The sequence below is a fragment of the Phodopus roborovskii genome, unplaced genomic scaffold (assembly GCF_943737965.1).
Source record: "Phodopus roborovskii unplaced genomic scaffold, PHOROB, whole genome shotgun sequence".
NCBI classification, from domain to species: Eukaryota; Metazoa; Chordata; class Mammalia; order Rodentia; family Cricetidae; genus Phodopus; species Phodopus roborovskii.
The window spans coordinates 4,671,240-4,685,603 of NW_026126461.1; the positions used below are offsets into that span (position 1 = coordinate 4,671,240).

Consider the following 14,364-nt stretch of genomic DNA (forward strand, 5'->3'; position numbering starts at 1 on the left):
TGGGCCAGCAGACATGACATGCAAATGGGTGTTTAGAACCTGATCTTCATGAGAAACCTGCTGAGATGGTGTGGGCAAGACTCAAATTTGCTGTCCTCCTAAAGGACTTGCTTTTGGAAGGGAAGGAATTGCCATGATCTGTGCTTCAGGAGGAAAAACTTTAAAAACAGAGAGCAAATTGAGACAAGTTATTACTCTGTAGCCCAGCATGGCCTCAAACCCTCCTGTCTCAGCCTCTCAGAGTACTAAAATTACAGGCATGTGCCACCACAGCTGGCTCCAGTAGATTCTGGGAGATGTCTTTGAATACAGTCAGCGGTGACTCTAAAGATCAGCATGCATCATTTAGAATCCTGTTAGTGTGATATTAATCTGAAATACTGAGTACTGGGGAATGAAAATTAAAAAAAAAAAAAAAAAAAAGTAGGTCCCATGATTGTACCCTTGTCCTTTCCACAAAGGGAAGGCCGGTGTTTGTAGATGTAGTGGCCTGTCCCATATGCCTGCTGTGTCCACCTCTTATCCCCATGGCGGCCCGTGCAGCAGCCGCGGATGTGTTCTCTTCCCTTGTATGTTATTTTCAGAGGTACAGCGGCATGCTATCTGTCAGCGGCATGCTGCCTGTCAGAGTGAAGGATACCATCTGGTTTGCTTTTCTGTCCCTTTGTGTCTGGGGCTTTGTGGAAAGGGGATAGCTCTCTGCCTGCTTCTTTCTGGGCCTGACCTGAGACGGACCTGGCCATGCTGCCATCTAATGGAGCCAGTGGGGACAGCAGCTGTGTGGGTCCTTGTCTCATCACTTGGGACCTCAGCTGCTGCCTGTTTCTGCATGAAATGTACCCTTCAGCGTGTTGTTTTGTTTTCCATTCCATTGGTTTTCAACTTGACAGGGTGCATCTGTTTGCCATCCCAGCGTCACAAAGCTGGACCTACTTCGGGCTCATCAATATTCATCCACAGACCAACTCATCCAAGGAATGAGGCTTTGGGCCCAAGGGAATTAATAAATTGCTTCCCCAGGAGAGTTGATGCCCGCTACCTTACTTCTCCTTAGCTGCCCAAATTTTCGTTTGAACGGTATTTTAGAAATACTTTTATTCCCAAGGACTTCATTTCCTGCCAAAAGTCATCCTTGGAACTCAGAACTTGGGAGTGTGGTTGAGGCAGTAGCTCAGTCAGTAAAGAGCTTGCCTTGATGACCTGAGTTTTCAGATCCCATGTAAAAAGCCAGGCATGGCAACTCATGCCTGAAATCCTAGTTCTGGGCAGATGGATATAGGAGGAGGCCTAGGCTTGCTGGTCAGCCACTGAATCAGCAAGCCTCAGGTTCAGTGAGAGACCCTGTCGCGATGAGGTGGAGAGCTGACACTGTATGTCAGGCTCTGGCCTCCATGTAGGCTCGTGAACATACTTACGTACACAGCCAAGGAAAATGGAGCTGGGCTCTCCAGCTCTGTAGACTGTGAGATAAAACTGTCTTAATTGAGGCCCACCTCAGCACTCCGCAGTGTACGTACAGTCAAGCCAGTGAGATTGCACATCTGAAAACACACATCTGGTGGTTATCCCACACATTGGCAGTGGCTGGCAGCGGGTCCCTGGGTCTGTGCAACAGGACCTCCGAGTCCTCTTCATATACTGGTGGGTCTCTGCAGCGATGCACGCATGCTTTCAACCTCTTAGCCCACTCTGCATCCTGCTGAGGCTTCTGTCTGGGGGAAGGAAGGGCCTCAGAGAGACTTGCACACAGGGAAGATGCGGAAAGCCAGGGTTTAGGTTTTTATTTGTTTTGTGCTTAAATTATAGCGCAAGCGAATGTTTTGTTGTTTGCTTTTCTTTTTCTGTTTCTTTCTCTTCTTCTTTTTTTCTTTTTTAGCATCAAATGCCAGAGTTCATGTGATCAATTCAGTGCTTTGAGATGTTTGACTGTTGCTTGTTTCCTCCATAGGTAGAAGAAAGACCAGACAAAGACTTCGCTGAGAAGGTAAGGGATTTCTGCAAGCCTCTGCTTCAGGCTAGTTATAAACCTAGAGGGTCCTGGGTGACACTGAACTCAGTGACTTGGTGATTAATAGACTGAGACTGCTAAGTGGGCCATGCAGCGTGAGGTTGTATCCCCAAAGGGGTCCGTTGTTGCAATCTTAGGGGCAGTAAAGAGCTCACTCACTGCCCAAAACGCCCGTGAAACTTCTCTGAATGAGCCTTTTTAACACTGGCCAGAGGCCCACAGGAGACTGTCCAGTATAGAAGCTGAGTTAAAGAGAAGGTGTGCCGAGGCCAGGGAGATGGCTCAGTGGGTAAGAGTGCTTGCCGCACAAACGTAAGGACCTGAGTTCAAATCCCCAGTACACATGCAAAAAGCTGGGATGTGTTCACATGTGCCCAATGCTGAAGCTGGCCCTCTAGTCTGGACAACATGGTGAGTTTCAGGCTCAGTGAGAGACCTCCCCTCAAGGGAACTCAGCGGAGAATGATGAAAAGAGGAAGGATAGCCTCCTATAGCCTTCACATGCAGGTATCTCACACCAACACTTACTTACACATATGAAATGATCATCTGTGGAAGCTAAAAATGGCACATGAGAGAAAAGGTTATGAAATGTTAGGCTTGTTGGTAATTTTGGTTTTACCAAATCACAGTTGACATTCACTCATTCCAGGGATCCCGTAACATGCCCAGCTTGTCTGCCGCCACTCTGGCTTCTCTGGGTGGGACTTCCTCCCGGAGAGGAAGTGGAGATACCTCCATCTCCATGGACACCGAGGCATCCATTAGGGAAATTAAGGTAAGACACTATGCTCGTTTGTGACTTGACAGAGCCCCTTGGAAGATTGATTAGTCTTCTTCGTAGTTACAGAGATTTAGTTTGTGAAGTTCCAGGTCAGTCCCATCTCCTCCTGAAACCATGGCTTTCTCCTAATACAGGACCCAGCTGAGGCAGCATCTTTGTGGGAAGCTCTACCTACCTGCCTGTGCCCAAGCAGGGAGGAGCATGTGTCCTTCTCTGTGGCCATCAGTGCTCTGTCCTCGATGGTCTGTGGGCCATGCCACCTCTCCCCATGTGTTAACAAATGTAGACGTTCACTTTTCATTTTCTGGAGTGTTCTAGATGGTGAAATATTCTCGTATCCCTGCCCCAGGACCACAGCCAGTGCCACCCTCTAGCATCGTCTGCCTCGCCTAGAATATGTGCTCTCCCTTCTGTTGCGCCTTTGGCGGACTTCGTCACTGCATCTTAGTGATTTTCCTTTTAATAGTACAGACGTTATTCTCTGTTAAACCTTTGACACCAAAGATGGTGCCACGTTTGGTGACCTCAGTATATGGAAAGACACAGCCCAGCACTGTTTGTTAATTATTAGGGCAGTTTGGGCTGTCAGGTAACTGGAGCAGTTGTGTCCCAAACAGGGAAGGAATGGAGGTTAGGCTACCAGAATGTGTGTCCTTCAGAGAGCAGAGCAAGAAGGAGGGTCTGGAAGGAGTGGATTTGGCTAATTTTGTGGGAGCGTTTCACCATACTCACATCTGGTTCACAGGGACCCAGATCCACTGGTGATGACGAAGCAGCCAGATAGCATTTGCCGGGACAGAGAAGGGAGTGAGGCAGCTGCTGCAGATGTTAGCCCTGAAGTGCAGCTTCCGTGTTTTATAAGTATAAAGCCGGGATAGTGGCTTTTTGTCCGCTCCCCTAAAGTGCCACGTGCCGGACCCCCATCCTCAGCCACCAACGCTGTTGTTTACCTCACAGTCCTGCTAGTCTCTGCTCTCAGGCACGAGTACCATTCATTTGCCTGGCAGATGTTTGCCAGGAGACATCTGTCCCCTGGTACCAGGCGCATGGAGAGCATCGGGATGGAGACTGGGGACCCTGTAAGTGCAGGGACTGGATGTGCTGGTCTGCCCTGCAGCTCACTGTGTCTGAGGGGTAGGAAGACACGAGCTAAACTCTTTTCACTAGCCATTGTTGCAGAAGGTTTGGCATCATTATTTTGTTTATGTGTGCCTGTGCCACATGTGTGCCGGGTGCCTGCAGAGAACAGAGGAGGGTGTTAGATCCTCTGCAGCTGGAGTTACAGGTGGTAATCGAGCCAGCCACCTGACTCGGGTGCTGGGAACTAAACTGGGGTACTGACGAAAAACATCAGGCCCTCTGAGTCACTGAGCCATCTCCAACCACTCCCCACTTGCCTGTTTGTTTGTCTGTTGCTTTTTAAAGATTTACTTAGTTATTCTTTATGTGTATGGATGCTTTGGGGGGGTTGTTTGTTTGTTTGTTTTTTGCCTTCATGTATGTCTATGTACCACATGTGTGCCAGGCTCCCACAGAGACAATAATGGGGTATCAGATTCCCCTGGAACTGTAGTTACAAAGGGTTGTAAGTCACCATGTGGGTGCTGGTAATTGAACCCAGGGCCTCTGGAAGAGCAGCAAGTCCTTTTAATCAACGAGCCATTTCTTCAGCCCCAACTTTTTGCCCTTATTTATTTTGTTTTTTGAGGGTTTCTCTGTGTAACAGCCCTGGCTGTCCTAGAACTCGCTCTGTAGACCAAGCTGGCCTCAAACTCTCAGAGATCCTCCTGGCTCTTTTCCCCATTTTTTAATTATAAAATAAGATACACCTTAGTTTTATAGCATTGTATTAAAATGTGTGAACTACACATAAAATTTTATCTTTATAATGCTGAAACTTATTTTTCACTTCTCTTTAATGCCTGATAAAATAAAGAAGGAACCATGTCTCTGACTGACTAAACAGTGGAGTGGACCCAGACATAAGAAAGTTGTGGGTGTGCGTGTGAACCCTGCCAATCCCCCGCCCCTTGACATCATCTGCCTTTTGTGCATTTCCCTCAGGAACTTAATGAGTTAAAGGACCAGATTCAGGATGTAGAAGGCAGATACATGCAGGGACTGAAAGAGATGAAGGTACCGGCTATGGATGTGTGAGCCCATGACACTAACCCACTTTAACCTTAAAAAGCCTCACAGAAGTGCCATGTGCATGCTCACCCAGTAGGGCCCCGATTGTGGAGAGTGGGGGAGCATGGGAAGTCTAACACCGTGTGCATCTGTCTTCTTCCAAATGCACTTTCTGAACCCAGTGAGTCCCCAGTGGAAAAAGTGACCGGCCTACCGCTTGATCTAGGGTGATGCTCAACACCATCCCCCTAGGCTCAGAGCCATCGACTCGGGTTTTTTTTTTTTTTTTTTTTTTTTTTTTTGCAAACACAGCAGACAGACACTGGAAGAGTTCGGGTTCTCTTCGCTCTCCTAGTTGTCCCATACAAGTGTCTTCCTCCCTGTTTGCTTTGCCAAGTTCATGTAGAGCTGTCCTAACTAACACGTATGCTTTGGAACCATACAGGTTAGTGCATGCTCTCAACTTGTACTTAGGGGATGGTGTCTGAGAGCGTATGTGAGTGCACTGCTCTCAGAAACTGTGAAGGGCGTCGCCATGCCAACAGGAAATGTAGTTTCCCAGTTCCTTAATGATGCTTGGGTGAGCCGAGCCATAGGGAGCAGGTGCCAAGGCACGGGCAGCCATAGCCACCAAAGAGCCCATGGCAAGTCTGGATCCAACAGTGGATGCAGGGCCGTTACGTCTTCTTCATTTCTCCAGAAAGGGCCTAAGAAGTCATCTAAACTCCATAGCAACAAGCACCAGAGACATGGCAGGTAGTTTCTATATAACAGGAACATTAAGACCCTGGCTTTTCATTCACCTAAAAGTGGGGCCAGTGAATCAACTGGGATCCAATGGTACCACCTGGGGTTGTCATGGTGTGGATGCCCAGAGCAAGGGCAGCGCAAGATTCCACAGGGCCTCCTCAAAGCTCTGACACTTGAGCCGACACCTCTCTCTTAAGCTGGTGGCTGGCTCGTAGCTTAGAAGAGTGGGAGCCATGTTTGGGCACTGTCGATATTATCTTTTACAGCTTCTTTCCCACGACTGCCCTTTCAAGCAAATGACCTTGGTCTTTCCGAGACCTACCCTGTGTAACTTGTTTTATTTCCCATGAGTCAGAAACCTGCAACGACCACAAATCCTTTCCTGGTTCCCAAGCGTGAGCAGGGTGGCCTAGCAGTAGCTTGTGGCAGAGTTTTATTTCCATCAGTGACTGGCTCTTTCCCAGCCTGAAGCCACACACTGAGTGATGACTTCAGAAAGCCATTGAGCTGCCGTGGTGGGAAGGTTCTTGCTGCTGAATCAGATAAGTCAGTGGCTCTGCTGCTTGCCTGAGCGTTCCGCATCCCACACCCCTCCTTGTCTTAGCGAGAGGATAGATTGCTGTTAGCTACTTTTCCTTTTGCTGTGACAAAAGCAACTTAAAGGAGAAGTGTTTTATCTTGGGTCACCGATCGGGGATATAGTCCATCATGGCAGGGAGTCCTGGGGCAGGACATGAGGCAGGGTGACTATGTAGTCCACAAGCCAGGGGCCATGGGGTCTGGTGTTCTCTTTCTCTTTTCTTTGCAAGCCAGGACTCCAGCTCAGGGATGGCCCACATTTAGGGTGGGTCTTCCTGCCTCCGTTAACCTAGTTAGCATAATTCCTCACAGGCAAGTCATAGGCTACACAGTTGCTCTTCCCCACCGTGAAAAGCTGCTTGCCTGAGTGCAGGGACGTTGAGAAGTGGGCTGAGATTGGAAAAGAACTCTGGCTGAATCTCAGCTTGTTTTTCCTTTTGGTGATTTTGAAACGATGGCCTCGTTTCTTCAGGACTCCCTGGCCGAAGTTGAGGAGAAGTACAAGAAGGCCATGGTCTCCAATGCCCAGCTAGACAATGAGAAGACCAACTTCATGTACCAGGTAGACACTTTGAAGGACATGCTGCTGGAGCTGGAAGAGCAGCTGGCTGAGTCTCAGAGACAGTATGAAGAGAGGAACAAGGCAAGTGTTGCTGTGCTCACGGTTGCTAGGGGACCTGTGTAAATATGCTGTACTTATATCCTTTAAGAGGTTTTATTTTTGCTAATTATGGGGGTGGGGATATATGCACCAGTACACTAACTTGCAGAAGTCAGAGGGAGGGTGTTGGATCCCCTAGATCTGGAGTTACGACCGTTGTGAGCTGTTGGATGTGGATGCTAAAAACTGAACCCAGGTTTTGTACAAGAGCAGTATATGCACTTAGCTACTGAGCCTGCTCGCCAACCTGCTTTTAGACAGTGATTCTCCACTTGTCCACAAAGCCCAGTATCCAAGATTTAGAATATTGTGTCTTTGTCATAGCGTGGTGGCAATGGCTATGAACCCAGCATGTAGGAGATTGAAGCAGGAGAATTGCAAGTCCAAAACTGGCTTGGACTACTTAACAGGACTCCACTGCCAAACAAAACAACCCCAAGGGCAGGGGAGGTAACTCACTCTGTAGAGCGCTTGCTGCACGGCATTCAGACCTGAGGTCAGCCCTCAGCATCTGTGTGGCACGTGCATGTAATCTCAGCTGGGAGGCAGAGACAGGTGGTCTATGGTGCTTACTGGGTACCCAGACTAACTGAATCAGCCAGCTCCTGACCAGGAGAAATGCTTTCTCCAAAACCAAGGTCAGGGCTGGAAAGATGCATTGCTGGGACTGCATGCTGTCTTGCAGGAGCCCAAGCTTGGGGCCCAGAGCTCTTGTCAGATGGTTTCTCCAGCACTTGTAACTCTAGTTCCTGGGGATCTGATGGCTGTGGCCTCTGTGGGCATCCACACACATGTCCACAGACCCATATATATATTGTTATATATATATATATATATATATATCAAAAAACAACCACGAAAAAGCATGTATGTGGCCGTGCTGTGGTGGGGCACGCCTTTAATCTCAGCACTTAGGAGGCAGAGGCAGGTGGATCTCTGTGAGTTTGAAGCCAGCCTGAGTGCTGGGATTAAAGGCATGTGCCACCACCACCCGGCTCCTAGGACACATTGTAATGAGAGAGGAATCGGGAAATACTTCTCAACTTCACACAATCCGAGGGTTAATTTTAGAGGAAAGTGTCTGATCGTCCGTCCTCTATGGAGGGCTGAGAAATGAGTTTGTGTCATTGTGCGCCTTGGAAATGGTGATGGCGTAATAAAGGGTTGTTTGTCCTGAGGGAAATATGGCTCATGAGAACATGAACCCTGTGAGAGAAACACGCCACTGAACCACAGCCTCCGCACTGTGCTCCTCACCCACAGGAGTTGGAGAGGGAGAAGCATGCCCACAGCGTCCTGCAGTTCCAGTTTGCTGAAGTGAAAGAAGCCCTGAGGCAGAGGGAAGAAATGCTTGAGGTGGGTAGCTCCTTTCTTCTTCCCTTTCTGTTCTTTTAGCCCAGGTTGTTATAACAAAAAAATACCCTGGTGGCCTTGACAACAGGTGTGGGTTTCTTCACAGTTCTGGAGACCAAAAAGTCCAGGTCAAGGTCAGGCCCCGAGGGCCACCGTCAGTATTGTCTCCTTAGGAGCAGCGATGTACACTTTCAATATGGACACTCATCCTATCCAACCTAGGATCCACTCTCATGATATCATAACTTAACGTCTCTGAAGATCTTATCTCCAAACACTAGTCACCTTGGAGGCCAGGGAGTCAGTTCATAGCCATCCCTAAAGTTAAAGTCCAGGGGTCAGGCTAACTTTCCGTCCCTCGAGGAGACGGCTCCTCCCGTGGGTGAGGGTTCTCAACTCTGATGTTCATGTGTGTGTGTATGTTGGGAGCTGTGATCATATCACACCCACCTCTGAGAAGTCCACATCCTAAGTCCCTAAAAGCAAATATGGAAAAGGGAAGATTTCGAAGGTGCGACTAAAGACCTTGAAATGGAAGGTTGTCTTGATCATCTGTGTGGCTCTGACGTAATCACAAGTTACCCACAAGAGGGAGGCACATCAGATGCTATGGTGGGAACTGTGTTGACAACAATTGAGATTAGAGTCTGTGAAGAAGGGACGCAAAGCACGGATGTGTGCAGGTTTTAGGACAGTGGTTCGCGACCTGTGGGTCGCCACCCTCAGAATACACATTATCTCTGATGATCTTAGGAACCCCAACCATAAACTTATCTCTGTCGCTACTTCATAACTGAGATTTTGATGCTGAGTGGTGTCTCAGTTCCTAAGACCATCAGAAATTTGTGTTTTCCAATGGTCGAGATGCACAGGTTGAGACTGAGTGTTCTGGGAACTGGAAAAGAAAAGGTTATTGATCCTCTCCTCAGAAGAGTCTTTCAAAACAGTCTCAGAACTACCAGAGTGTTATTATGTGACTTCCTGAAAGCTGTCATCGTTTGTTACAAGGCCATTGGAAACTAGCACAAGTATATGCCACATAGCATTCTGATCAGCAGAGGGACACACGTATGACAGTGGTCCCATAGAGTATATTACTTAGTGATATTGCAATCATCACTATTATCTGTAATTTATGATGCTTGCAAAATGATGAGCTCACCTACCTGCACTTTCTCAGACTGCTGTCCTACGGTTAAGCAAAGCATGACTCTTACGGGGTTGCTTTTTCATTCTTTAACTTAATCAGGATTGTACGTGATGGCTTTGAGGTAAGCTATCAGTCAGGCTGGCTTTCTTCTTGGAACTAAGAGTAGAACAAGAAAAAGAAGATCCTGCCGTGCTGCTGAATCCGGGGCTGGTCAGACCGCCCCACCGTGGTTGTCTAGCTCTGATTTCTTCTCTCTGCTCAACCCTTTGTCTGCTTTCTTTCTATCTGTTCCTCTCCTCAGGAGATCCGACAGCTGCAGCAGAAACAGGCGGGTTTTATCAGGGAGATCTCTGATCTTCAGGAAACGATAGAGTGGAAAGACAAAAAGATAGGGGTAGGAGTCTCAAGCCTTCGAAAAACTGTTGGGGGGTGTGCTGCTCAGCAGGTGTGGTTCCTGCAGAAGCTTTGGTTTGGAAGCGTGTTTGCATGGATGCGCATGTGACCCTCACGTGACACAGCGTGAATGGCATGGTGACTACCCCAGCTTACACAGGCGGATGGAACCATAGCTGTGTAGTCGGATGTTGTCTCCCTCTCCCTACTGCACTGGGGGGGGGGGGGGGAGCTAGGTGCAACGCAGGCCATGCAAGGAGAAAGGCTCTGGGCAGCTCAGCATGGAGGGTCAAACTCCAGAATTCCCTCGGGGTTTTGTGATGCTATGGGTGTCAGCATACCATGCTCCGAGGGTTCCCATTTTGAAACCTCCACAGGGAGGCCTCGTCACACTCTCTCTCTCCTCAGCAGAGAGGAGACAGCCCACCCACATTTAGGAGTGATAAATGGGAAGAGTCATAGTGGCACATGGTACCTAAAACGTCGCAACTTACATGAAAGGGCCCCAAGACAGGTCTAGAGGTGATCTGGCGCGGCACAGAAGTGTTCCCAATATGAAGCCACACCATTCCACTTTGACACACTCACAAGCCTTGGCTAAGAGTCTGTGTGCCTTTGCACAGCACACACGTGCGTGTTCAAGCATGAACAACAGATGCTCATAATCAATGTCTAAAAATAGACTAGGGAGATGGCTGCTCGTAAAGTACAAGCACCCGGATTTAGTCACCAGACCAGACATGGTGACACACATTTGTAACCCTGGTTCTGGAGAGGTGGAGAGAGGGACATTCCTAGGGCTCGCTGCTGAGCCAGCCAGACTAGCTTCATCAGGGAACTACGGGCCAGTGGGAGACACTGTCTTTAAATAAGAAAAAGAAAACAAAGAGGATGGTATTTGAGGAATGGCACCTGGTATTGTCCTCTGAATTATACACAGAAACAGATGCGCATACATACATGTGAACAGGAACATAGACACAAACATGTCTAAAGTTATAGTGGGGTTCTTTAGCAACTTGTCTTGTTTAAAGGATCGTGGATCTCCTGTTAACTCTCTAGCACCGCGTCATGAGATAAAAAAAACAGACCTAGTGCCAGACAGTGGTAGACCACTTGCCTCTCATATGTGAGGTCCCTGGCTCAGTCCCCAGTACTTCAATGAGAAAACAAAAGATAGAAATGGATGGCACAAAGCAGCCTTCCTCCGTAGCATCCCTTGCTTTGAAATGCTAATGTGTGAGCAGTAGCTCTAGACTGGCATAAAACCGATGGCATCCATTCTCGCTGGTGCACTGGATGCCAGTGCCCCCTGTCCTTGCTTCTTACTTGTCCTGCTGCCTGTGCTAATCTGTCCCTCTGTGTGTGCCTCTCTCTCCCTCTCCCCAACCCCTGTCTCTCTCTCTCTTCTGCTGCACACTCAGGCATTAGAAAGACAGAAAGAGTTCTTTGATTCCATACGGAGTGAACGAGATGACCTTAGAGAGGAAACCGTCAAGCTGAAAGAGGAGTTAAAGGTATGAACCAAGAGCAGTTGATGAAAAATACCAAGGTTGCTGGGCAGTGGTGGCGCACGCCTTTAGTCCCAGCACTCGGGAGGCAGAGACAGGCGGATCCCTGTGAGTTTGAGGCCAGCCTGGTCTACACAGGGAATTTCAGGACAACAAGGGTTACACAGAGAGATCCTGTATTGGGGAGGAAAGGAAGGAAGGAAGGAAGGAAGGAAGGGAGGAAGGAAGGAAGGAAGCTGACAACTTCAAGTTCCGTGGGTCTGTGGCCATCCATGGGTGCTGACTGCTTTTGTCATTACTTGTGTTAATAGATTTGAGCTGTCAATAAACTATTCACGTGAAATATGTGATACCGGACCCATCCATGTTTCCACCTGGGACCATCAGGTGTTTCCAAGCAAAACAGATCTAAGAAGTGGCTCAGATGTCTAGCTCTGAGTTTGCCACTTATTAAGTATTTTCTTACCCTCATTAGAATGTTTGTGCTTCCTTGTTTAAGACTCTTGCCAGAGGACTTACTTAGCTGCACAGTGTCTGGGATACATTGTGGGATCAGACTACTCACCAAATAAAAGTAGGACAGTTTTCACTTTGTGTAAGGGCCATGCCAGGGGGAACCCAGCAGGTGGTCCAGGTGGTGCTGACGGGTGTGACCATGGCAACATTCTGTCTGTCCCCAGACATGGCAGTGTCATTTCCTGAGCTCTGCAGTTCAAGTCAGAGCAGGATACAGACTTATAGCTAAGACCTAAATGATGCTCCTTGTCCAGGCTGTGTGCAGCAGCTGGGAGTCTCCAAAGAGCCAGAAAAAAGTGTTGGGAACCAACCAAGTAGACCACAAGGAAGGAGGTACTCTGCAGCTGAGGCAGGCAGCTGGTTTTCAGGGGGTTGGCCGTGTCCTCGGCACAAAAGATGCTTTTGAAGACTCGAAACATCATGACAGCCTACTAATGCCATCTCTGTACAAACTGCACTCAGCCCTTCCACAACACCCACATGTTCCTGTCTTCATGCTGGTCTCCCTTCTTAAAGACTGACGTCAGAGTTTATAGTGAAAGGTTCGCTTTCCTGATGCTCTACTTCGTGGCAGCCCACAGGTCATTGCCCTAGTTAGAAGAAAGCCTTTTTAAAGTTTCTTGTCACCAGAAATAGGTTGGGTATTGCAGAGGACCCAGGGGAGGGTCACATATCACATATTCACACGCTGGTTCATAACAGTAGCAAAATAACAGTTATGAAGTAGCAATGAAATAATTTTACGGTTGGGGGTCACCACAACATGAGGAACTGTACTAAAAGGAAGGTTAAGAACCACTGGTGTTTTGGAACACACAAGGAGGAGGCCATCGTAGATCTGCTCTTTTGATAGATCATGTTTTGTGCCTAGACCCTGCTCCGCCCCTGTAGAGTCAGCTTCACATGGGGGGGGGGGATAACATCCCTTTATAATTCATAAAATATCGTTTAACCTGCTGTCACTGAGTACTATGTTAAACCTCTTTTGCTCCCAGAAACATGGAATAATCCTAAATTCAGAAATAGCCACCAACGGAGAAACTTCAGACACACTAAATGGCGTTGGGTATCAAGGTCCTACGAAGATGACAAAGGAAGAATTAAATGCCCTCAAGTCAGCCGGGGAGGGGACACTTGGTAAGAGCTTCTCTTTGGTTCCTTCCATTGTTTGGCCAGCATTGGTTCGCCTTTGTGCACTAGGATTGCCACTGGTAGTTAACAGTCACGCGGCATGCCGTTTTCTCCGTCACTTCATAGTAGTGTCCCGACCAAACCACGTGATCACCCACAGTGCTGTGTCGCATGCATTTTTGTCTAGCGCTTTCCACCGATGGCTCAAGAACACATTTCTTCTTTGCTTTTCGAGGCTGAGTAGGAGGAGATAGGGCTGGAAGTCAAGTGATAGTGTTGAGAGCTCGGTTTGGCTTTTCTCTGGACGTGTTCTAACTATGGCTGTCAAGTTGATCCTGTAATGGAGTTGTCCAGGGGTAGGAACAGCGGAGGCTGTGAAGTGGGTTAGCTGCCATATTTCCCTGCCAGCCTGGCACACTTGGGCACCCACCACATAAGCGTTTGGAGAGGGCATAAGCTTCCTGAGTGGGACAGGTGCCATCCTGAAGCTGCTGTCCCCACCCCGATAATGAAAGGCAGCCTTGGTATTGAGAGTGGTCCTTGCTGTAAGTGGGGTGGTGCCCAGAGGAGTTGGAATCCACCCACCTTACTCTATACAGTGTTAGCTTCTATAAGAATATGCAGTTGGGAAATCTAATGGACATAGGAATATGTCCTATAATTTTCAGAGACAAATGTTCACAAATTAATGAGACTTAAATTCTGTGTTTTAGGATAAATCCAGTTGTTAGTTTATTACAAGGCAGGTCTGTGACTGTATACATTTGTGCCCATGTAGAAGCCTGTAGGCACCAACTTCTCCGAGCTGTTCCCTATCCCCTTGTGATTGTCAAAGCAATGTCCTCTCGTCAGTGTTTGAGCCACCAAAACAGAAAGATCCCATAGTTTCCACCATGCCTCCAGGACTGTCCCACTGGGAACTGGCCCTGCTGCTCTTATCTCCATGCACAGTTGACACATCCCTAATATTCATGTGACTTTTGTAAGTGGCCTATAAGGGTTTTGCATGTAGTATCTATCTAATGAATGGAATGCTGTGGGAACTTCCCAGTTTAAATTTACCTGTGTCTGATGTTTCTTTAACATAAAGTATACACCACTAAATATGCAATAGTAGAAAATCTTTAAGGGTCAAGTTAAGTTGCCTCTGAATAAAGGACAGATGTTTCTCGCCATTTTCCTGGGGTCAGAGCTCAACTGTAGAGACTACAAAGCTCTTAGATTGACAGGCTTTCACTTCCAGTAAGATAATATCCAACAGGATGGGGATTTATTGATAAGGCTTTTGATGGATGGGTTAAGTATTCACCTTGATCTTCAGCTTTCCTTTTGTTGGGGCTCTTTACCACTCCCCTGGGGACCAAAGGGCTAACCTGTCCTGGAGGAGAGCATTTTCCA

At 47.9% G+C, this 14,364-nt stretch overlaps 1 protein-coding gene across 4 annotated transcripts in view; it reads left to right on the top strand.

The window, feature by feature from the left end:
• The window catches only part of Lrrfip1 (LRR binding FLII interacting protein 1), a 118,316-nt gene that overhangs the window by 89,639 nt on the left and 14,313 nt on the right, over window positions 1–14,364 (top strand). For 2 of the 4 annotated variants that reach the window (XM_051190778.1, XM_051190779.1), the window contains exons 3-7: window positions 1,949–1,984; window positions 2,661–2,786; window positions 6,724–6,894; window positions 8,176–8,268; window positions 12,831–12,972. In XM_051190778.1, coding sequence (XP_051046735.1) covers window positions 1,949–1,984; window positions 2,661–2,786; window positions 6,724–6,894; window positions 8,176–8,268; window positions 12,831–12,972 — 568 coding nt within the window. Of the gene's footprint in view, window positions 1–1,948; window positions 1,985–2,660; window positions 2,787–4,856; window positions 4,929–6,723; window positions 6,895–8,175; window positions 8,269–9,716; window positions 9,810–11,232; window positions 11,326–12,830; window positions 12,973–14,364 lie in introns of all 4 variants that reach the window. The other 2 variants (XM_051190780.1, XM_051190777.1) reach the window with 2 other exon arrangements.